Source organism: Lampris incognitus, chromosome 13 (assembly GCF_029633865.1).
Source record: "Lampris incognitus isolate fLamInc1 chromosome 13, fLamInc1.hap2, whole genome shotgun sequence".
NCBI lineage: Eukaryota > Metazoa > Chordata > Actinopteri > Lampriformes > Lampridae > Lampris > Lampris incognitus.
Genome location: NC_079223.1, coordinates 2718056 through 2743295, shown reverse-complemented (window position 1 = coordinate 2743295; position 25240 = coordinate 2718056). Strand labels below are relative to the sequence as shown.

Here is a 25240-nt window from a genome sequence, read left to right as displayed (position 1 = left end):
TATGGTATGACATTGTGTTGTCTATAATATAGTATAATATTGTATGGTATGACATTGTATTGTATAATATTGTATGGTATGACATTGTGTTGTCTGTAATATAGTATAATATTGTACGGTATGACATTGTGTTGTCTATAATATAGTATAATATTGTATGGTATGACATTGTGTTGTCTATAATATAGTATAATATTGTATGGTATGACATTGTGTTGTCTATAATATAGTATAATATTGTATGGTATGACATTGTGTTGTATAATATTGTATGGTATGACATTGTGTTGTCTATAATATAGTATAATATTGTATGGTATGACATTGTGTTGTCTATAATATAGTATAATATTGTATGGTATGACATTGTGTTGTATAATATTGTATGGTATGACATTGTGTTGTCTATAATATAGTATAATATTGTATGGTATGACATTGTATTGTATAATATTGTATGGTATGACATTGTGTTGTCTATAATATAGTATAATATTGTATGGTATGACATTGTGTTGTCTATAATATAGTATAATATTGTATGGTATGACATTGTGTTGTCTATAATATAGTATAATATTGTATGGTATGACATTGTGTTGTCTATAATATAGTATAATATTGTATGGTATGACATTGTGTTGTATAATATTGTATGGTATGACATTGTGTTGTCTATAATATAGTATAATATTGTATGGTATGACATTGTGTTGTCTATAATATAGTATAATATTGTATGGTATGACATTGTGTTGTATAATATTGTATGGTATGACATTGTGTTGTCTATAATATAGTATAATATTGTATGGTATGACATTGTGTTGTCTATAATATAGTATAATATTGTATGGTATGACATTGTGTTGTCTATAATATAGTATAATATTGTATGGTATGACATTGTGTTGTCTATAATATAGTATAATATTGTATGGTATGACATTGTGTTGTATAATATTGTATGGTATGACATTGTGTTGTCTATAATATAGTATAATATTGTATGGTATGACATTGTATTGTATAATATTGTATGGTATGACATTGTGTTGTCTATAATATAGTATAATATTGTATGGTATGACATTGTGTTGTCTATAATATAGTATAATATTGTATGGTATGACATTGTGTTGTCTATAATATAGTATAATATTGTATGGTATGACATTGTGTTGTCTATAATATAGTATAATATTGTATGGTATGACATTGTGTTGTCTATAATATAGTATAATATTGTATGGTATGACATTGTGTTGTCTATAATATAGTATAATATTGTATGGTATGACATTGTGTTGTATAATATTGTATGGTATGACATTGTGTTGTCTATAATATAGTATAATATTGTATGGTATGCAATTGTATTGTATAATATTGTATGGTATGACATTGTGTTGTCTATTATATAGTATAATATTGTATGGTATGACATTGTGTTGTCTATAATATAGTATAATATTGTATGGTATGACATTGTGTTGTCTATAATATAGTATAATATTGTATGGTATGACATTGTGTTGTCTATAATATAGTATAATATTGTATGGTATGACATTGTGTTGTATAATATTGTATGGTATGACATTGTGTTGTCTATAATATAGTATAATATTGTATGGTATGACATTGTGTTGTCTATAATATAGTATAATATTGTATGGTATGACATTGTGTTGTATAATATTGTATGGTATGACATTGTGTTGTCTATAATATAGTATAATATTGTATGGTATGACATTGTATTGTATAATATTGTATGGTATGACATTGTGTTGTCTATAATATAGTATAATATTGTATGGTATGACATTGTGTTGTCTATAATATAGTATAATATTGTATGGTATGACATTGTGTTGTCTATAATATAGTATAATATTGTATGGTATGACATTGTGTTGTCTATAATATAGTATAATATTGTATGGTATGACATTGTGTTGTATAATATTGTATGGTATGACATTGTGTTGTCTATAATATAGTATAATATTGTATGGTATGACATTGTGTTGTCTATAATATAGTATAATATTGTATGGTATGACATTGTGTTGTCTATAATATAGTATAATATTGTATGGTATGACATTGTGTTGTATAATATTGTATGGTATGACATTGTGTTGTCTATAATATAGTATAATATTGTATGGTATGACATTGTGTTGTCTATAATATAGTATAATATTGTATGGTATGACATTGTGTTGTCTATAACATTACCTGTAAGCAGGTGTAAGCTGGGCCAGGTCTTGCTGGTATTGCTGCAGCACCGTCCTTGCAGCCATGGGCTCCGCCTGGCGCTCCAGTGCAGCCAGCTGCAGCAACATGTGGGTATGAAAGGCGGCTCCACTGGCCCACTGCCTCAGACACCTGGGACCACAGAAAGAACAAAAGAACACAAAACAAAGAATGAGTGTTTGGCAGCTTAGAGGCACATAGAGGAAGCACACGCTAGAGGCAACGCCAGTACAAAACTGTTCATTAATTCCACACACCTCAGGGGTCTTTAGACTTATTTCTCTTTTTCAAGCGTAATCTTTTGTCTTCTATTCTATTCTAGTTTTAAATCAACACAACGCCACTGACGTATGCAGCACCCTGTTACCCGATGCCCTAATCTTCTCCCCTGGCCTGTACTCCCTCCCGCCAGTTCCACTGCCTTTATTCACTCTCTCTTTCACCCAGCGTGGCTCGCCGGTGTGCTCAGGTACCTGGAGTTACACTCTCCCCCCAGCAGGGAGGTCTTCAGCTGGGTGAGGGTGAGGCTGAGCTGGGCCTCCAGCCGGGCCGTGTCCTGGATCAGGTGGCTCGGGTTGCTGAGATTAATCCTGCACCGCTTCAGGTACTCCTCCATCAGCTCCTGCAGCTCCCACATCCTCTGCTGCAGGCAGAAAGGGGGGTGCAGTGTGCAGCACGGCAGGGGAACAAACAGTGTGTGGTGTTAATCTACACAACGCCTCAAGGAGACTGACATGATGGATGAAGGCAGGTTAAAGATGCTTTTTCCCCTTTTTTTTGAACGTTGGTCCGTTGTGCTTACTTTAGTGTTCTGCAAACTCATCTTCTGGAGTCTACTCTCCTTCACAACCGATGTTTAGAATAAAGCGATACTCTACTTTAGGTATGAGAAGTGTCCGTGTATGTGAATGGTGGGAGGAGATTCTCCACCGTCACCATGGACAACGTAACACCAAGATGTTTGGCTGCCGCACTTTCTGAAATCACAGAGTTGTCGACTGCTATTGTGACTTGATCAAATTGGTGTGTGTCTTGCAGGGTCAACGACCAACATCTCAGTTTTACCCCATTTTAAAAGCGGGAAATTTAGCGACCCGAGACGACCTTGGGGGTCGTCCAGGGTCGTCCTGTGTGTGGAGTTTACATGTTCTCCCCGTGTCTGCGTGGGTTTCCTCCGGGCGCTCCGGTTTCCTCCCACAGTCCAAAGACATGTAGGTCAGGTGACTCAAAGACATGCAGGTCAGGTGACTCCAAGACATGCAGGTCAGGTGACTCAAAGACATGTAGGTCAGGTGACTCAGAGACATGTAGGTCAGGTGACTCAAAGACACGTAGGTCAGGTGACTCAAAGACATGTAGGTCAGGTGACTCAAAGACATGCAGGTCAGGTGACTCAAAGACACGTAGGTCAGGTGACTCCAAGACATGTAGGTCAGGTGACTCAAAGACATGTAGGTCAGGTGACTCAAAGACATGTAGGTCAGGTGACTCAAAGACCTGTAGGTCAGGTGACTCAAAGACATGTAGGTCAGGTGACTCAGAGACATGTAGGTCAGGTGACTCAAAGACATGTAGGTCAGGTGACTCAAAGACATGTAGGTCAGGTGACTCAAAGACATGTAGGTCAGGTGACTCAAAGACCTGTAGGTCAGGTGACTCAGAGACATGTAGGTCAGGTGACTCAAAGACATGCAGGTCAGGTGACTCAAAGACACGTAGGTCAGGTGACTCAAAGACACGTAGGTCAGGTGACTCAGACATGTAGGTCAGGTGACTCAAAGACATGCAGGTCAGGTGACTCAAAGACACGTAGGTCAGGTGACTCAAAGACATGTAGGTCAGGTGACTCAGACATGTAGGTCAGGTGACTCAAAGACATGCAGGTCAGGTGACTCAAAGACATGTAGGTCAGGTGACTCAAAGACATGTAGGTCAGGTGACTCAAAGACATGTAGGTCAGGTGACTCAAAGACCTGTAGGTCAGGTGACTCAAAGACATGTAGGTCAGGTGACTCAAAGACATGTAGGTCAGGTGACTCAAAGACATGTAGGTCAGGTGACTCAAAGACCTGTAGGTCAGGTGACTCAGAGACATGTAGGTCAGGTGACTCAGAGACATGTAGGTCAGGTGACTCAAAGACATGTAGGTCAGGTGACTCAAAGACATGTAGGTCAGGTGACTCAAAGACATGTAGGTCAGGTGACTCAAAGACCTGTAGGTCAGGTGACTCAGAGACATGTAGGTCAGGTGACTCAAAGACATGCAGGTCAGGTGACTCAAAGACATGTAGGTCAGGTGACTCAAAGACATGCAGGTCAGGTGACTCAAAGACATGTAGGTCAGGTGACTTCAAGACATGTAGGTCAGGTGACCCAAAGACACGTAGGTCAGGTGACTCAAAGGCATACTAAATTGTCCCTAGATGTGTGTGTGTGTGGGCCTTGTGATGGTCTGGCGGCCTGTCCAGGGTGTCTCCCCGCCTGCTGCCCAATGACTGCTGGGATAGACTCCAGCGACCCCGCGACCCTGAGAGCAGGATGAGCGGTTTGATAATAGATAGATAGATAGATAGATAGATAGATAGATAGATAGATAGATAGATAGATAGATAGATAGATAGATAGATAGATAGATAGATAGATAGATAGATAGATAGATAGATAGATAGATAGATAGATAGATAGATAGATAGATAGATAGATAGATAGATGGATGGATGGATGGATAGATAGATAGATAGATAGATAGATGGATGGATGGACTAATAGATGGAAGCTTCCCATTTCACTTCTGTTTCACTGCCATGACATCAGATTTGTAGTGTGCTGTGTGTGCTGTGTGTAGGCCTGCTGGTAGATCAGGTCCACTACCCTTGACCCTAACCAGGGGTCACATCTATAACCTACCCCTACCCATCTGGACATGGACACACAAAACACACATGCATATGCTCAAAGAACAAAACAAAGTAATTGTTGTGTTGTGTTGTGGGTTATGGAACCCCCCAGCGCACAAAGGAACCTCCAGTTTATAGATGAGACCCAGGTGAAAACCCATAGAAACAAAAGGCGCTACCTCCTTCGGGTTGTTTACATGACACCAGTGGTATTCTGGTGTTTCTGCAACCACAGTGTTGTATGAGCAGTAGTGTGATGTGCCATCTCGGGTTGTAACCCCTCACGAACTGTTTCCATAATTACATTTTGAACTCGAAACAACGAATTTTAGCTCCACCAAGATCCTTTACCTCGGATGACAATGACCCCGCTGACTTTACCGTTGCCCCTGACGACCACCTCGATGATGTGTAGGCCATATCCATCACCATGGAAACCACTAATCCCACCAAGCCGGTCACATGGGGCTCATCGGATAGCGCCGCAAATCGGCCAATCAAATCCCTGAGGTAGGTTGGCACCCGGTTTCCCATTTCACTCTGCAGCTGCAGGAGGGGAGATAAAGAGGCACGGGGCAAGAACACAGGAAACTGATTAGGCTGGGAAAGGTTTTTATGGTCATTCACGTGGTCATGCCGTGAGTCATGGGCAATATTTTGTGGCAGCGAAGAGTTAATTTTCCTTTGAATTGCCCACAGTCTCTCATGTGTGCTCAAAGATAACCAGGAAGTTACGTCTGTTGCCTCCGCGGTCACACAGACCCCCGCCGGCCTCGGGTGAAATCCTGCCAGGAACTTTGATGAGCCTCCACTTCTGTTTCTCCCTCTCAGCTTTCATACCGTCTTAATACATTTCAGAAAATACACAAGTGACCCACCGCCTCCCCCTCTGGAAGACAATGCCACTGTCCCCCTGTGGTGACACTTCACGGTTCTGAACAGCATCGGCCCTGTGGGACACGGATCTGTTCAAAGACACTCACAGTTCCACAGGTCGATGTGTTTCTGCTACGTATGGCCCGGACAGGTACCAAAGTGCAAACACTGGCAGAGTTTGATTCAGGTCCAGGCGCTGATCTTAACTGCCACATTCTGAATCTTGCAGTGGTTAAAAGTATAAGGGGTTAAGTACAGGAGTAGTACCTTTCCCAGATGGCCTTTCATGGCCTACCTAGACTGGTCTTCATACACCCCAGCATCATGTGAAGCGCTAAATAGCCTCTCCATGATGAATGACCGTCCGTGCGTGGTGAAGAGTCACACACTCCTTGTGGTACTTCTGTTAACATTGTCAGGAGACAACAGAGCAGAACACGGAGGGTCTAGAGGAGTAAACCTCCATAATAACTCCTGCTACTCCAATGGGTAGCAGTAGTCCTAGCTGCATTCATCCATTGACTGGTGTTATGGACCGGGGGACATCGTGGCTTTGCAGATGATCAATGCATCTTGACAATGGAAAGGCACAAAATCTCCAGTTAGCAGAGAACCACAGAACTGCATGTGGAGTAGCGCCCCCTGCTTTAAACAAACACGCGCAACCGAAACCCTATTGGAGTGTCCTGCCGGACGATCTAGGAGAGGTCAGGTAAAAGTAGTAAACGCTCTTCCTCGATAAGATCAAACTTCCTTTCCAATATCTGCCACCCTCTTGGTAGCAACTCACGTCATGTGTTGAACGTGTTCATGTGGAAAATCCTGCGTTTCACATGGGTGAATGTTATGGATTCATTATTCTGCACGATGGCATCGGCCTTGAATGAGTTTTTTATCCTATTTTCACCAACTCTTGGTAGTTTTTGCAACAAAATGTGTTTTGTCAGGGAATGGTATTGTCCGGGAAGGTCCTCCAATGAATAACAACGCTTTTGTTGTTTGTTTTTGTTTTTTAATTTGAATTTCAGTTGATGAGAAAGTCACCTTGAGATTTAAAAACTCATTTTCAAGGGAGACCTGGTCAATGAACAGCACCATCGATAAACACAAAGGTTTCAGACAAAACGTTGCCCAGCATGTTGAGAAGGGTGAGAAGTCGTCAGGTGAGACAGTGCATGAGATGGTGTGGCGCCGTCATGAAACGGGGTACCACGTGTTTTGAAGCGGTGTATATTCAGATTCATCTCACATGTTTCAACACTGGGATGCTGGTGGAGAATTTACAGCAAAATAAACACATAACGTGTTGAATGTAGTCCCTCATCAAGAGTCCCTCCTGTCCTCAGTAGGGGAAACGTGAGAAGAGAGGGAGTGGGCGGTCTCTTCTCACACCTTAATATCAACTGTGAACGGTATTTGATCAAAATACTGATTTTTCTATTCCAATACACTGATTTGATGTCCTCTGCAGCCAAAATCAGAACAACTTTGCCGTTCAATCCATCTATCCATCCCTTTTTGTCAGATCTGTATTTTACTCTGTGTGGTGGTTTAAAAATCTCTCTTTAACCTGACTAACTGATGTGGGTTCAACAGACGAATCATCTACACTCATCTAGACTCTTCTAAACTCATCCGAACTCATGTAAACTGATCTAAAGTGATCTAAATCCATCTAAACTCTTCTACACTCATCTAAACTCATCTAAACTTTTCTACACTCATCTACACTCATCTAAACTCTTCTAGACTCATCTAAACTCTTCTACACTCATCTAAACTCTTTTAGACTCATCTACACTCATCTAAACTCATCTAAACTCTTCTACACTCATCTAAACTCTTCTACACTCATCTAAACTCTTCTAGACTCATCTAAACTCATCTACACTCATCTAAACTCATCTAAACTCTTCTAGACTCATCTAAACTCTTCTACACTCATCTAAACTCTTCTAGACTCATCTAAACTCATCTAAACTCTTCTACACTCATCTAAACTCTTCTACACTCATCTAAACTCATCTACACTCATCTAAACTCATCTAAACTTTTCTACACTCATCTAAACTCTTCTACACTCATCTAAACTCTTCTAGACTCATCTAAATCCTTCTAAACTCTTCTACACTCATCTAAATTCTTCTACACTCATCTAAATTCTTCTACACTCATCTAAACTCTTCTACACTCATCTAAACTCTTCTAGACTCATCTAAATCCTTCTAAACTCTTCTACACTCATCTAAACTCTTCTACACTCATCTAAACTTTTCTACACTCATCTAAACTCTTCTAGACTCATCTAAACTCTTCTACACTCATCTAAACTCATCTAGACTCATCTAAACTCTTCTAAACTCTTCTACACTCATCTAAACTCTTCTACACTCATCTAAACTCTTCTACACTCATCTAAATTCTTCTACACTCATCTAAACTCTTCTACACTCATCTAAACTCTTCTACACTCATCTAAACTCATCTAAACTTTTCTACACTCATCTAAACTTTTCTACACTCATCTAAACTCTTCTAGACTCATCTAAACTCTTCTACAATCATCTAAACTCTTCTAGACTCATCTAAACTCATCTAAACTCTTCTACACTCATCTAAAATCTTCTACACTCATCTAAACTCTTCTACACTCATCTAAATCCTTCTAAACTCTTCTACACTCATCTAAACTCTCCTACACTCATCTAAACTCTTCTACACTCATCTAAATTCTTCTACACTCATCTAAACTCTTCTACACTCATCTAAACTCTTCTACACTCATCTAAACTCATCTACACTCATCTAAACTCATCTAAACTTTTCTACACTCATCTAAACTCTTCTACACTCATCTAAACTCTTCTACACTCATCTAAATCCTTCTAAACTCTTCTACACTCATCTAAATTATTCTACACTCATCTAAATTCTTCTACACTCATCTAAATTCTTCTACACTCATCTAAACTCTTCTACACTCATCTAAACTCTTCTAGACTCATCTAAATCCTTCTAAACTCTTCTACACTCATCTAAACTCTTCTATACTCATCTAAACTCTTCTACACTCATCTAAACTCATCTAAACGTTTCTACACTCATCTAAACTCTTCTAGACTCATCTACACTCATCTAAACTCATCTAAACTCTTCTACACTCATCTAAACTCTTCTACACTCATCTAAACTCTTCTAGACTCATCTAAACTCTTCTAGACTCATCTAAACTCATCTAAACTCTTCTACACTCATCTAAACTCTTCTACACTAATCTAAATCCTTCTAAACTCTTCTACACTCATCTAAACTCTTCTACACTCATCTAAACTCTTCTACACTCATCTAAATTCTTCTACACTCATCTAAACTCTTCTACACTCATCTAAACTCTTCTAGACTCATCTAAATCCTTCTAAACTCTTCTACACTCATCTAAACTCTTCTACACTCATCTAAACTCTTCTACACTCATCTAAACTCATCTAAACTTTTCTACACTTATCTAAACTCTTCTAGACTCATCTAAACTCTTCTACACTCATCTAAACTCATCTAGACTCATCTAAACTCTTCTAAACTCTTCTACACTCATCTAAACTCTTCTACACTCATCTAAACTCTTCTACACTCATCTAAACTCTTCTAGACTCATCTAAATCCTTCTAAACTCTTCTACACTCATCTAAATTATTCTACACTCATCTAAATTCTTCTACACTCATCTAAATTCTTCTACACTCATCTAAACTCTTCTACACTCTTCTAGACTCATCTAAATCCTTCTAAACTCTTCTACACTCATCTAAACTCTTCTACACTCATCTAAACTCTTCTACACTCATCTAAACTCATCTAAACTTTTCTACACTCATCTAAGCTCTTCTAGACTCATCTACACTCATCTAAACTCATCTAAACTCTTCTACACTCATCTAAACTCTTCTACACTCGTCTAAAGTCTTCTAGACTCATCTAAATTCATCTACACTCATCTAAACTCGTCTAAACTCTTCTAGACTCATCTAAACTCTTCTACACCCATCTAAACTCTTCTAGACCCATCTAAACTCATCTAAACTCTTCTACACTCATCTAAACTCTTCTACACTCATCTAAACTCTTCTACACTCATCTAAATCCTTCTAAACTCTTCTACACTCATCTAAACTCTTCTACACTCATCTAAACTCTTCTACACTCATCTAAACCCTTCTACACTCATCTAAACTCTTCTACACTCATCTAAACTCATCTACACTCATCTAAACTCATCTAAACTTTTCTACACTCATCTAAACTCTTCTACACTCATCTAAACTCTTCTAGACTCATCTAAATCCTTCTAAACTCTTCTACACTCATCTAAATTATTCTACACTCATCTAAATTCTTCTACACTCATCTAAATTCTTCTACACTCATCTAAACTCTTCTACACTCATCTAAACTCTTCTAGACTCATCTAAATCCTTCTAAACTCTTCTACACTCATCTAAACTCTTCTACACTCATCTAAACTCATCTAAACTTTTGTACACTCATCTAAACTCTTCTAGACTCATCTAAACTCTTCTACACTCATCTAAACTCATCTAGACTCATCTAAACTCTTCTAAACTCTTCTACACTCATCTAAACTCTTCTACACTCATCTAAACTCTTCTACACTCATCTAAATTCTTCTACACTCATCTAAACTCTTCTACACTCATCTAAACTCTTCTACACTCATCTAAACTCTTCTACACTCATCTAAACTCTTCTAGACTCATCTAAATCCTTCTAAACTCTTCTACACTCATCTAAACTCTTCTAGACTCATCTAAACTCATCTAGACTCTTCTACACTCCTCTAAACTCTTCTACACTCATCTAAACTCTTCTACACTCATCTAAATCCTTCTAAACTCTTCTACACTCATCTAAACTCTTCTACACTCATCTAAACTCTTCTACACTCATCTAAATTCTTCTACACTCATCTAAACTCTTCTACACTCATCTAAACTCTTCTAGACTCATCTAAATCCTTCTAAACTCTTCTACACTCATCTAAACTCTTCTACACTCATCTAAACTCTTCTACACTCATCTAAACTCATCTAAACTTTTCTACACTCATCTAAACTCTTCTAGACTCGTCTAAACTCTTCTACACTCATCTAAACTCATCTAGACTCATCTAAACTCTTCTAAACTCTTCTACACTCATCTAAACTCTTCTACACTCATCTAAACTCTTCTACACTCATCTAAATTCTTCTACACTCATCTAAACTCTTCTACACTCATCTAAACTCATCTAAACTTTTCTACACTCATCTAAACTCTTCTAGACTCATCTAAACTCTTCTACACTCATCTAAACTCTTCTAGACTCATCTAAATCCTTCTAAACTCTTCTACACTCATCTAAACTCTTCTAGACTCATCTAAACTCTTCTAGACTCATCTAAATCCTTCTAAACTCTTCTACAGTCATCTAAACTCTTCTACACTCATCTAAATTCTTCTGAACTCTTCCGAATTCTTCTGAAAAGTGCTCAACAAATAAGGAGCAAAATATTCCAGATCCATATAAATATATATATATATATATGTATATATATATGACTGCTCCGTGTGTCATCTCCTCTCACAATAGTTTCATGAAAGTGATTGGCAAATGACATTGATAAGTTCCATTCATTTTTGCCTCTGACAAAAAAGGATTGAATAGATCCTTGTGTATTTTGAAGGGCTCAGACTGAGGTCATGTCACATCTATTCAAAGATCTTTTTCATGTGCGCAGGTACACTTTAAAATGATCAACGGACGCTGTTTGATTGTCCTTTAGAAAGTCTCATTTGTGTCCTTCGGCTCTACGTCGAGCATCACACCAAGTCAACATCCTCATGTGTGTGTGTGTGTGTGTGTGTGTGTGTGTGTGTGTGTGTGTGTGTGTGTGTGTATGTGTGTGTGTGTGTGTGTGTGTGTGTGTAACTTTTTTCAGCTAAAAACGAAAATCTTGGAACTTCAAAACCTGCAAACTCTTGGCCCTCAATCACACGTCACTGGAGACAGCTATGACTTTACCCTCACACAAGGACAGCAGACGGTCCACTGACCCTAGTATTGTTTTACTTATCTAGACTGAAGGACGGCTGAGAGGGACACAGAGGAGGAGGCAGAGATCCTTGCAGCATCCAACCCTCGGCTAGCAAGGACCAACGTATGACTCCAGAGACATTTATACTGACTCCAGAGACATTTATACTGACTCCAGAGGCATTTATATGGACTCCAGAGACATTTATATTGACTCCAGAGACATTTATATTGACTCCAGAGACATTTATACTGACTCCAGAGGCATTTATACTGACTCCAGAGGCATTTATACTGACTCCAGAGGCATTTATATGGACTCCAGAGACATTTATATTGACTCCAGAGACATTTATACTGACTCCAGAGGCATTTATACTGACTCCAGAGGCATTTATATGGACTCCAGAGGCATTTATATTGACCGGAGAGGCATTTATATGGACTCCAGAGACATTTATATTGACTCCAGAGGCATTTATACTGACTCCAGAGGCATTTATATGGACTCCAGAGGCATTTATATTGACCGGAGAGGCATTTATATGGACTCCAGAGGTATTTATATGGACTCCAGAGGCATTTATATTGACTCCAGAGACATTTATACTGACTCCAGAGGCATTTATACTGACTCCAGAGACATTTATACTGACTCCAGAGACATTTATATTGACCCGAGAGGCATTTATATGGACTCCAGAGGCATTTATATGGACTCCAGAGGCATTTATATGGACTCCAGAGGCATTTATATGGACTCCAGAGACATTTATATGGACTCCAGAGGCATTTATATGGACTCCAGAGACATTTATATGGACTCCAGAGACATTTATATGGACTCTAATCCGTTTCAAAATTAAATAAACGCAATCAAATACATGCAGAACACGTGATTCCCACATACCTATCACGTCTTACAAACAAGTACAGCAAACCACAAACGTCTATGTCTACACACCAACACCCATCAGTCTGTACATAAAGAAAATTATTCTAAACTGCAACTCCAATTCTAAGTTTGTTAAATATTCAGCTTCATTATTTCATTACACAAATAATATCTTTACACTGGGTTCCAAGTTTTGAATGAACATTTGTGAGTAAGGCATCATGTGTGGTGTGTCTAGGAAGACATTTGTGACTTGATGTCCCATTTGTGATGTGGGTTTATTCAGCTCATAACCTGTTGCAGTTGCTCTTGCAGACGGGCCCCGGGGTCACAGCCCTCATTTGGACGAGATAGTAAAACCGGATGCGTGACCCTCAAGTCTGGTATGGCGCCTCCTTCCATCATGGCATCGTAGAGGAGCGAGCCGACCCAGTCTCTGGCTTCAGAGAGCTCCTCGGAGGAGGAGGAGGAGAGCAGCTGGCCCATGATGGCGCCTGTTTCTTCACTCCTCGTGTAGACGTGCTCAGCAGGTGACAACACACGATTGGGTGGAGCATCTGAAGATGTGCAGAAGAGAACCAAATGCCATGAATTCTTGGGATGAAATCCACCGTCCCTCTAAAAGGCAAAACGTAACAGTTAAAATCACATTTCTTTACATTTCCATGGGTTCCGGGTAATAGTCGTCCCACTTCAACGCCTTGAAACACCAAATGTGAAGCCTATAAAGCAGCATAGCACTAAATCCATAAGCACAACTCACGTGTCTCCGTTCCTTGCAGAAAAATAGTACACTTGCTTCATTTTATTAACTAACCAAGTAAACGTCAAGTAAAGTTCAAGTTCAAGTAAAGTTCAAGTGTATGTACTAGCAGTATACTTTTAAGTATAATTTTGTTTAGTGTATCTCTGATAAGTACTTAAAAAGTAAACTGAAAGCATACTCACTGATTTTAGTTTAGAATAAGTACACTAATAGTGAACTTGAATGAACTGCCTTTCTGTCAGGGAGTAATACTGTGTTGATGTGGTGGGTTTATGGAGACACACTGGCTCCAGGCGAGGCTCTCACAGGACCCACCGTCCCCTGTAGGACACAACTGATTAGCTGCTAGCACACCACGAGTTCCCTGAAGATGCCAGAATGACCTCCAGCAGCTACAACTACCAGCTGCCCTGTCTGTCTGTCTGTCTGTCTGTCTGTCTGTCTGTCTGTCTGTCTTCCAGCAGCTACAACTACCAGCTGCCCTGTCTGTCTGTCTGTCTGTCTGTCTGTCTTCCAGCAGCTACAACTACCAGCTGCCTTGTCTGTCTGTCTGTCTTCCAGCAGCTACAACTACCAGCTGCCCTGTCTGTCTGTCTGTGTCTGTCTTCCAGCAGCTACAACTACCAGCTGCCCTGTCTGTCTGTCTGTTTGTCTTCCAGCAGCTATAACTACCAGCTGCCCTGTCTGTCTGTCTGTCTGTCTTCCAGCAGCTACAACTACCAGCTGCCCTGTCTGTCTGTCTGTCTGTCTTCCAGCAGCTATAACTACCAGCTGCCCTGTCTGTCTGTCTGTCTGTCTTCCAGCAGCTACAACTACCAGCTGCCCTGTCTGTCTGTCTGTCTGTCTTCCAGCAGCTATAACTACCAGCTGCCCTGTCTGTCTGTCTGTCTGTCTTCCAGCAGCTACAACTACCAGCTGCCCTGTCTGTCTGTCTGTCTGTCTTCCAGCAGCTATAACTACCAGCTGCCCTGTCTGTCTGTCTGTTTGTCTGTCTTCCAGCAGCTACAACTACCAGCTGCCCTGTCTGTCTGTCTGTCTGTCTGTCTGTCTGTCTGTCTGTCTGTCTGTCTTCCAGCAGCTACAACTACCAGCTGCCCTGTCTGTCTGTCTGTCTGTTTGTCTGTCTTCCAGCAGCTATAACTACCAGCTGCCCTGTCTGTCTGCCAGCAGCTACAACTACCAGGCTGCCTTGTCTGTCTGTCTGTCTGTCTTCCAGCAGCTACAACTACCAGCTGCCCTGTCTGTCTGTCTGTCTGTCTGTCTGTCTGTCTGTCTGTCTGTCTGTCTGTCTTCCAGCAGCTACAACTACCAGGCTGCCCTGTCTGTCTGTCTGTCTGTCTGTCTGTCTTCCAGCAGCTACAACTACCAGGCTGCCCTGTCTGTCTGTCTGTCTGTCTGTCTGTCTGTCTTCCAGCAGCTACAACTACCAGGCTGCCTTGTCTGTCTGTCTGTCTGTCTTCCAGCAGCTACAACTACCAGCTGCCCTGTCTGTCTGTCTGTCTGTCTGCTTGTCTTCCAGCAGCTACAACTACCAGGCTGCCTTGTCTGTCTGTCTGTCTGTCTGTCTTCCAGCAGCTACAGCTACCAGGCTGCCTTGTCTGTCTGTCTGTCTGTCTGTCTTCCAGCAGCTACAACTACCAGCTGCCTTGTCTGTCTGTCTGTCTGTCTGTCTGTCTGTCTGTCTTCCAGCAGCTACAGCTACCAGGCTGCCTTGTCTGTCTGTCTGTCGGTCTGTCTTCCAGCAGCTACAACTACCAGCTGCCTTGTCTGTCTGTCTGTCTGTCTGTCTGTCTGTCTGTCTGCCTGTCTGTCTTCCAGCAGCTACAACTACCAGCTGCCTTGTCTGTCTGTCTGTCTGTCTTCCAGCAGCTACAACTATCACGCTGCCCTGTCTGTCTGTCTGTCTTCCAGCAGCTACAACTACCAGCTGCCTTGTCTGTCTGTCTGTCTGTCTGTCTGTCTGCCAGCAGCTACTACTACCAGCTGCCTTGTCTGTCTGTCTGTCTGTCTGTCTGTCTGTCTGTCTTCCAGCAGCTACAACTATCACGCTGCCCTGTCTGTCTGTCTGTCTTCCAGCAGCTACAACTACCAGGCTGCCTTGTCTGTCTGTCTGTCTGTCTTCCAGCAGCTACAGCTACCGTCTGTCTGTCTGTCTGTCTGTCTGTGTCTTCCAGCAGCTACAACTACCAGCTGCCTTGTCTGTCTGCCACCGCTCGCCTCCTTTCTACCTGCGTCCGCTCCTCTGCGACGCCTCTCTTCCCTTCTGTCGTCGTCTTTCTGCACATTCTCTCGGAAACCACGTGATAAACGAACACATCCGAACCGACCCTGAGCTGAATGGGGGGGGGGGGCTGTATTGTGGGGGGCTGCTGGGAGGGGGCTTTTCGTGTCACATCTGCACATAGCTCAGTAGATGGTCTCGCCCATCTTCATAGTATATTAGTGGAGTTTTCATTCAGAGACCAAAACGTGCAAAAGAAATACCATTGTTTAAAAGGTATCAGACCTCAGCAAGCTGCCTTCATTACGTTACATCGCTGAAGTTCACAGAAGACCTAGAAACGCCAGAATACAGCAGCATGCCGGTCCACACCAGAATACAGAATGCCGGTCCACACCAGAATACAGCAGCATGCCGGTCCACACCAGAATACAGCAGCATGCCGGTCCAGACCAGAATACAGCAGCATGCCGGTCCAGACCAGAATACAGCAGCATGCCGGTCCACACCAGAATACAGCAGCACGCCGGTCCACACCAGAATACAGCAGCATGCCGGTCCAGACCAGAATACAGCAGCAAGCCGGTCCAGACCAGAATACAGCAGCATGCCGGTCCACACCAGAATACAGCAGCACGCCGGTCCAGACCAGAATACAGCAGCAAGCCGGTCCAGACCAGAATACAGCAGCAAGCCGGTCCACACCAGATAAAGCAGCACGCCGGTCCAGACCAGAATACAGCAGCATGCCGGTCCAGACCAGAATACAGCAGCATGCCGGTCCACACCAGAATACAGCAGCATGCTGGTCCAGACCAGATAAAGCAGCATGCCGGTCCAGACCAGAATACAGCAGCATGCCGGTCCACACCAGAATACAGCAGCACGCCGGTCCACACCAGAATACAGCAGCATGCCGGTCCACACCAGAATACAGCAGCATGCCGGTCCACACCAGAATACAGCAGCACGCCGGTCCAGACCAGAATACAGCAGCACGCCGGTCCACACCAGAATACAGCAGCAAGCCGGTCCACACCAGATAAAGCAGCACGCCGGTCCAGACCAGAATACAGCAGCACGCCGGTCCACACCAGAATACAGCAGCACGCCGGTCCAGACCAGAATACAGCAGCACGCCGGTCCAGACCAGAATACAGCAGCACGCCGGTCCACACCAGAATACAGCAGCATGCCGGTCCAGACCAGAATACAGCAGCACGCCGGTCCAGACCAGAATACAGCAGCATGCCGGTCCACACCAGAATACAGCAGCATGCCGGTCCAGACCAGAATACAGCAGCATGCCGGTCCACACCAGAATACAGCAGCATGCCGGTCCAGACCAGAATAAAAGCAGCATGCCGGTCCAGACCAGAATAAAAGCAGCACGCCGGTCCAGACCAGAATACAGCAGCATGCCGGTCCAGACCAGAATAAAAGCAGCATGCCGGTCCAGACCAGAATACAGCAGCATGCCGGTCCAGACCAGAATACAGCAGCATGCCGGTCCACACCAGAATACAGCAGCATGCCGGTCCAGACCAGAATACAGCAGCATGCCGGTCCAGACCAGAATAAAAGCAGCATGCCGGTCCACACCAGAATACAGCAGCACGCCGGTCCACACCAGAATACAGCAGCATGCCGGTCCAGACCAGAATACAGCAGCACGCCGGTCCACACCAGAATACAGCAGCATGCCGGTCCACACCAGAATACAGCAGCATGTAGCGGCTCACAGGACGTCAATATGGCGCAACTAAGTCTTGGCAGTGACCCTCTTTTGACGTCGGCGACCGTGTTTTGCGGTAAGTTTGGTGTCTCTTTCTGCTTCCTTCCTCCTCCTGTGCCTTAATGATGTGCTGTCTACTTTCCGAGATAGTTTGCCAACATACGACACGTGGTTTAATTAAAAGAAGTTAAAAAGAACACGAAGAAGGTGGTTTGCCGGTGACGTCACTTGTGTTCCGCCAGTGAACCGGCAGTCCTCGCTAGACACGTGGTTTCCGACACAATGTCCCCTCCTTCTTCTTCTCTGCTGTCTGCTACACTGTGGGAACCGCTATAACGCCGCTTGACTTTAGCTGGGCGGTAAACCTAGATCGCCCTCTTGTGGTAGTAAGGCTGCATGGTCCAAACTGCGCAGCGTCGTTGTTGTTGTTGTGTTTTTAACGCGCTTGGCAGCGGTGGAAACAGGCCGCGGGCTCTGCAGGATGCGTTGATCCATGAAGAAGGCGACGAAAGCCCTGGTGGTGGCGTGGTGCTGCTTTTTACTCTCTAAAATATGGGGCAAAGAAGTTTGGTGTTAGTCTGAGACTTTGTTCCCCCCAATAGATTCAGACAAGGGCTTTCAATTCAATTCAATTCAGGTCAGTTCAATTCAATTCAACGATGCACCAAACAAAATAAAAACATTAAAAGAAAGGAAAAAGGAAGACACACTAGAACTGGCAGGAACATAGAACAGCACTTGAACAACAACTGACAGTAACTGACAGTGTTTTGGTCACTCACTGACCCTTAGGCTATGGCATTCTGACACATATTGTGCCACAAGGTGTGACCTTTGACCCTCTCCTAAAATAAGTGGCCATTGTTCTTTCTCGTCCAGCAGTAGAACATTTGGAATCTGGTTTTCAAAGTTCTCCTGGTATTTTTCTCTTATGTTCTGGAATTTCTCACAATTTAGCAGGAAGTGCATCTCTGTCTCCACCTCACCTGCTGTACAGTCACCACATATTCTTTGCTCTTTTGGTAGCCAAGATGTTTTGTGTGTCTGTCCTTTTCAGTGGCTAGACTGTGGTCAGTGAGCCTGTACGTGGTAAGGATGTGTCTGTGCTGACTGTCTCTGACAGTGGACAGACAGACAGTCAGCCAGTTTGTCTTCTCTCTTTAGGACCCCATAACATCCTCATTTGTGTTGTCATTTGGTTTCTGTGTCCCAGTGTTCCACATATGAGGTGTTGCGTTGTGTGATGATGTGGTTTGCTCTAGTCTGTGGTTGATAGATAGCACAGCTTTCTCTCACAGACTCTGAAGCCTTACAGTGCAGAAGCCGTTGTCTTAACGCTGAACTTTGGTACAGCTACGGTCACATAACCTTGCCCTGCACGATGGGGCTGACTGGGGCAAATACCAGCATGTATTTAGCAGTTCCTTGTTTCTCTCAGGTAAACTGAGCCAAAACACAAAAAGAATATTCCATATTCCACAATATCTGTGTCCTGTCATCACCGTCCTGATGTTATAGCTGCTGGGCTCATGTCATTGTTCCAGCGTCACGGGAACAGGCGCCATTTCATCACAGTTCCTCGCATGTCGCGCTTATGTTGCCCACAGCCTCGGCCGTCCCTCCGTGACTGGAAGAGCGTAACATTCACACGGGCCCGGCCCACACTCGTCCGTTCAACATGCCTTTTGTGATTGGCTGGATCAGACTGGAACTCGCCGGCGTCCATGCCTGTTGGGGCAGTGAGTGGATTTGATGCCCCCATACGGTGACATGTGGCACCTGGTGAGACAGTCTTCTTGTCTTCGTATTAGGAGGAGAGGCGACTAGAGTGATGAACACAGCCGCTGTGCTGCCACGACCCCCATTGACAGAGGAATGGGGGTTGGTTTCAGAGGGACCGTGTTGCCGCTGGAGGCCTCTGTGATGCAGACAGACAGACAGACAGACAGACAGACAGACAGACAGCAGGTCTCAGCTGTGCTCCCACCTCAGCCTTCCTCCATGTTGAGTTCTCTTCCATTGCTCTATGTGCGTGGAGGAGGAACACGCATTTAGTAGGAGGATCAGCTGAGACTACGTGTGATAAATCATCTGGACTGCTGCTCCACATGCTGCCCACACCTGACCAGTCTCACTGCTGCCCACACCTCACCAGTCTCACTGCTGCCCACACCTCACCAGTCTCACTGCTGCCCACACCTCACCAGTCTCACTGCTGCCCACACCTGACCAGTCTCACTGCTGCTCCACATGCTGCCCACACCTGACCAGTCTCACTGCTGCCCACACCTGACCAGTCTCACTGCTGCCCACACCTGACCAGTCTCACTGCTGCCCACACCTCACCAGTCTCACTGCTGCCCACACCTCACCAGTCTCACTGCTGCCCACACCTCACCAGTCTCACTGCTGCCCACACCTGACCAGTCTCACTGCTGCCCACACCTCACCAGTCTCACTGCTGCCCACACCTCACCAGTCTCACTGCTGCCCACACCTCACCAGTCTCACTGCTGCCCACACCTGACCAGTCTCACTGCTGCCCACACCTCACCAGTCTCACTGCTGCCCACGCCTGACCAGTCTCACTGCTGCCCACACCTGACCAGTCTCACTGCTGCCCACACCTCACCAGTCTCACTGCTGCCCACACCTCACCAGTCTCACTGCTGCCCACACCTGACCAGTCTCACTGCTGCCCACACCTGACCAGTCTCACTGCTGCCCACACCTCACCAGTCTCACTGCTGCCCACGCCTCACCAGTCTCACTGCTGCCCACGCCTGACCAGTCTCACTGCTGCCCACGCCTGACCAGTCTCACTGCTGCCCACGCCTCACCAGTCTCACTGCTGCCCACACCTCACCAGTCTCACTGCTGCCCACACCTCACCAGTCTCACTGCTGCCCACACCTGACCAGTCTCACTGCTGCCCACACCTGACCAGTCTCACTGCTGCCCACACCTCACCAGTCTCACTGCTGCCCACGCCTCACCAGTCTCACTGCTGCCCACGCCTGACCAGTCTCACTGCTGCCCACGCCTGACCAGTCTCACTGCTGCCCACGCCTCACCAGTCTCACTGCTGCCCACACCTCACCAGTCTCACTGCTGCCCACACCTCACCAGTCTCACTGCTGCCCACGCCTCACCAGTCTCACTGCTGCCCACGCCTGACCAGTCTCACTGCTGCCCACGCCTCACCAGTCTCACTGCTGCCCACACCTCACCAGTCTCACTGCTGCCCACACCCCACCAGTCTCACTGCTGCCCACACCTCACCAGTCTCACTGCTGCCCACACCTCACCAGTCTCACTGCTGCCCAGACCTGACCAGTCTCACTGCTGCCCACACCTCACCAGTCTCACTGCTGCCCACACCTGACCAGTCTCACTGCTGCCCACACCTGACCAGTCTCACTGCTGCCCACACCTCACCAGTCTCACTGCTGCCCACACCTGACCAGTCTCACTGCTGCCCACACCTGACCAGTCTCACTGCTGCCCACACCTCACCAGTCTCACTGCTGCCCACACCTCACCAGTCTCACTGCTGCCCACACCTGACCAGTCTTACTGCTGCCCACACCTGACCAGTCTCACTGCTGCCCACACCTCACCAGTCTCACTGCTGCCCACACCTCACCAGTCTCACTGCTGCCCACACCTGACCAGTCTCACTGCTGCCCACACCTGACCAGTCTCACTGCTGCCCACACCTCACCAGTCTCACTGCTGCCCACACCTGACCAGTCTCACTGCTGCCCACACCTCACCAGTCTCACTGTTGTCCAGACCTGACCACTCTTACTGCTGCCCACACCTGACCAGTCTCACTGCTGTCCACACCTGACCAGTCTCACTGCTGTCCAGACCTGACCAGTCTCACTGCTGTCCAGACCTAACCAGTCTCACTGCTGTCCAGACCTGACCAGTCTCACTGCTGTCCACACCTGACCAGTCTCACTGCTTTCCAGACCTGACCAGTCTCACTGCTGTCCACACCTGACCAGTCTCACTGCTGTCCACACCTGACCAGTCTCACTGCTGTCCACACCTGACCAGTCTCACTGCTGTCCACACCTGACCAGTCTCACTGCTGTCCACACCTGACCAGTCTCACTGCTTTCCAGACCTGACCAGTCTTACTGCTTTCCAGACCTGACCAGTCTCACTGCTGTCCACACCTGACCAGTCTCACTGCTTTCCAGACCTGACCAGTCTCACTGCTGTCCAGACCTGACCAGTCTCACTGCGAGCCAGACCACACTGGGCTGTGGTTTCTCCGTCTTTTCAACATGAATTTTGTCATCCGATTACGCCAAGATGCATTAACTGTCAAGTCGGGCAGGCTGGGGACTGAGTGCTCGACCTGCCCCCTCCCTCAACTCTCTCTCCAAGTGCATCGGACTCTGCTGCGGGCTGCCCACATTCAGGTCATTGGTCAGGACCCACCTCTTCAGGCTCATCTGTGATTTATGATGTTTGCTTTTCTTCCCCTTTTGTATGTGTCCAAGTGGGAGAGTACTGCTGGTGTTGTGCGTGGCTGCCGCTTCTCCCTCTCGTAGCCCCCCTCCCCATCCACCCCTGTATGTCTGCCCCCCTTCCCATCACCCCTGTATGTCGGTGTTATGTTTAGCTCACATCTTGTTTCACCCCATTTACTGTAAAGCCACTTTGAGTATCAGAAAAGTGCTGCATAAGTTTAATTTATTATTGTTGTTGTTGTTGTTATTAAGTCTGTATGCTCCAAGATCAGATGTAGCTCACATTGTGATCCCAAGAGAACGAACACAGGCCGACGTGATGTGGCTCACAGTGAGATGTGATCTCAGGGTCAGACAGCAGAGCTGCATAGTAAACTCTTCCTTTAATCAACACTTAAATATATATATATGTGTGTGTGTGTATACACACATACATATATTCACACATAAAAGATAATAATCACTGTATATATATATATTATGATTATTATCTTTTGTGTGAATATGTATATACATATAGTGCATCTGGAAAGTATTCACACCCCTTCACTTTCCCCACATGTTATGTTACAGCCTTGTTCCAAAATGGATTAAATTCCTTTTTTTTTCTCATCAATCTACACACAATACCCCATAATGACGAAGTGAAAACAGTTGTACAAATTAAAAATAAAAAACTGAAATATTGCATGTACATAAGTATTCACACCCTTTGCTGTGACACTCAAATTGAGCTCAGGTTCATCCTGTTTCCACTGATCATCCTTGAGATGCTTCTACATCTTGATTGGAGTCCACCTGTAGTAAATTCAATTGATTGGACATGATTTGGAAAGGCACACACCTGTCTATATAAGGTCCCACTGTTGACAGTGCATGTCAGAGCAGAAACCAAGCCATGAAGTCAAAGGAATTGTCTGTGGACCTCCGAGACAGGATTGTATCGAGGCACAGATCTGGGGAAGGGTACAAAAACATTTCTACAGCTTTGAAGGTCCCGAAGAGCACAGTGGTCTCCGTCATTCGTAAATGGAAGAAGTTTGGATCCACCAGGACTCTTCCTAGAGCTGGCCGCCCAGCCAAACTGAGCAATCGGGGGTGAAGGGCCTTGGTCAGGGAGGTGACCAAGAACCCGATGGTCACTCTGACAGAGCTCCAGCGTTCCTCTGTGGAGATGGGAGAACCTTCCAGAAGGACAACCATCTCTGCAGCACTCCACCAATCAGGCCTTTATGGTAGAGTGGCCAGACAGAAGCCTCTGCTCAGTAAAAGGCACATGACAGCCCGCTTGGAGTTTGCCAGAAAGCACCTAAAGGACTCTCGGACCATGAGAAACAAGATTCTCTGGTCTGATGAAACCAAGATTGAACTCTTTGGCCTGAATGCCAAACGTCCCGTCTGGAGGAAACCAGGCACCTCTCATCACCTTGCTAATACCATCCCTACAGTGAAGCATGGTGGTGGCAGCATCATGCTGTGGGGATGTTCTCCAGCGGCAGGAACTGGGAGACTAGTCAGGACCGAGGGAAAGATGAATGGAGCAAAGTACAGAGAGATCCTTGATGAAAACCTGCTCCAGAGCGCTCAGGACCTCAGACTGGGGTGAAGGTTTACCTTTCAACACGACAACGACCCTAAGCACACAGCCAAGACAACGAAGGAGTGGCTTCAGGACAAGTCTGTGAATGTCCTTGAGTGGCCCAGCCAGAGCCCAGACTTGAACCCCATTGAACATCTCTGGAAAGACCTGAAAATAGCTGTGCAGCGACGCTCCCCATCTAACCTTACAGAGCGTGATGTTAAGATTTGTGGAAGACCCCAAGCGCACGACACCAGGCAGAGACAGAGTTAGCCAAAACCGGCGTAGTTTATAAGTAGTTCAGACAAAGATCAACACAGTTGGACAAGGAGCAACTTAGGAAAAGGAAGTCCAAAAAACCGAAGTTGTCCTTTACCTTGAAAACGAACCGAAAAGCCCTCTAAAGGTCCAACGAGAAAACAAGCACGGCGACGAAAGGAGTCCAGTAATCCACTTTGTAGCTTATGCACAACAAACAGAGAAAGTACAAGAAAACTCACTGGTAATCCAAACTGGGAACGCGACAGGACGATTCCACAGAGAAAATAGTAAAGCCAAGGGCTGAGATAAACTCGGAGAGGATGCACAGGGAGGGAAGAGTAACCACGTCAACCAGGAGGTTACGGCACGAACTTGCAATGAGCTCGGAGAGACCAGCAAACTTAAGCCCAGCCTGACGAGCTGATGGGCTGCAGGTGCGGGATGAGCCGACAAGCTTCAGGTGTGAGACGGAGCGCGCCTGGCTCGTTCCCGTTGACAAGCAGCGCGCTCAGAGGTCCCGGGCGTACCAGCGAGATCACGTTGGGAAGGGAGCACGGCCGGGCGAGCCGTAACAGTATCCCCCCCCCCCCTCCACGGGAGCCACCAGGCGACTTGCCAGGCTTGTCGGGATGGGAACGATGAAACTCGGTGAGCAGCCCAGGGTCCAGGATGAGCTGGCGGGAGACCCCGCTACCTTCCTCCGGACCGTAGCCTTCCCAGTCCACCAAATACTGGAACCCCCGTCCTCAGCGCCGGACGTCCATCAGCCGGTGGACCTTCCACTGGGGGTGCCCATCCATGATGTCAGGGGGAGGCGGAGCTGGGGCCGGAGGCGTGGACATCAATAGCTCTGACAACGACTCCTAGAGGATAAATTTGGAGTCTCATCACCAGCCAGCCAGACTAGCTTGGTCCAGTCAGAAAGGCAGGAACTGAGGAAGCCTCTTGAATGAGAGGCGACACGTCTTCGAGGATATATACCAAGTCCAGTTGCACTTGATTCAACTCCTTTGGATAACCATGACCTGGATGAATGAGAACATTCAAAGATTTATTGCTGCTAGATCTGTCAGATGCCTATGGTTAACCACCAAATCCTCCTCTCCACACTCCCTGAACTTGGCATCTCAGTATTGGCCCCCCACTGGTTCCTGTCCTACCTCTCAG

The 25240-nt window shown here is 45.3% G+C and overlaps 1 protein-coding gene across 1 annotated transcript in view; it reads right to left on the bottom strand.

The window, feature by feature from the left end:
• Nucleotides 1–24264, bottom strand: part of LOC130123028 (uncharacterized) — a 34170-nt gene extending 9906 nt beyond the window's left edge. The window contains exons 1-5 of the mRNA XM_056292144.1: nucleotides 24189–24264; nucleotides 13319–13581; nucleotides 5514–5708; nucleotides 2739–2908; nucleotides 2248–2397 (exon numbers count right to left, since the gene is read on the bottom strand). Of these exons, the coding sequence (XP_056148119.1) occupies nucleotides 2248–2397; nucleotides 2739–2908; nucleotides 5514–5708; nucleotides 13319–13510 (707 nt within the window). The 5' untranslated portion in view covers nucleotides 13511–13581; nucleotides 24189–24264. The remainder of the gene's footprint in view (nucleotides 1–2247; nucleotides 2398–2738; nucleotides 2909–5513; nucleotides 5709–13318; nucleotides 13582–24188) is intronic.
• Nucleotides 24265–25240: the final 976 nt, after the last annotated feature.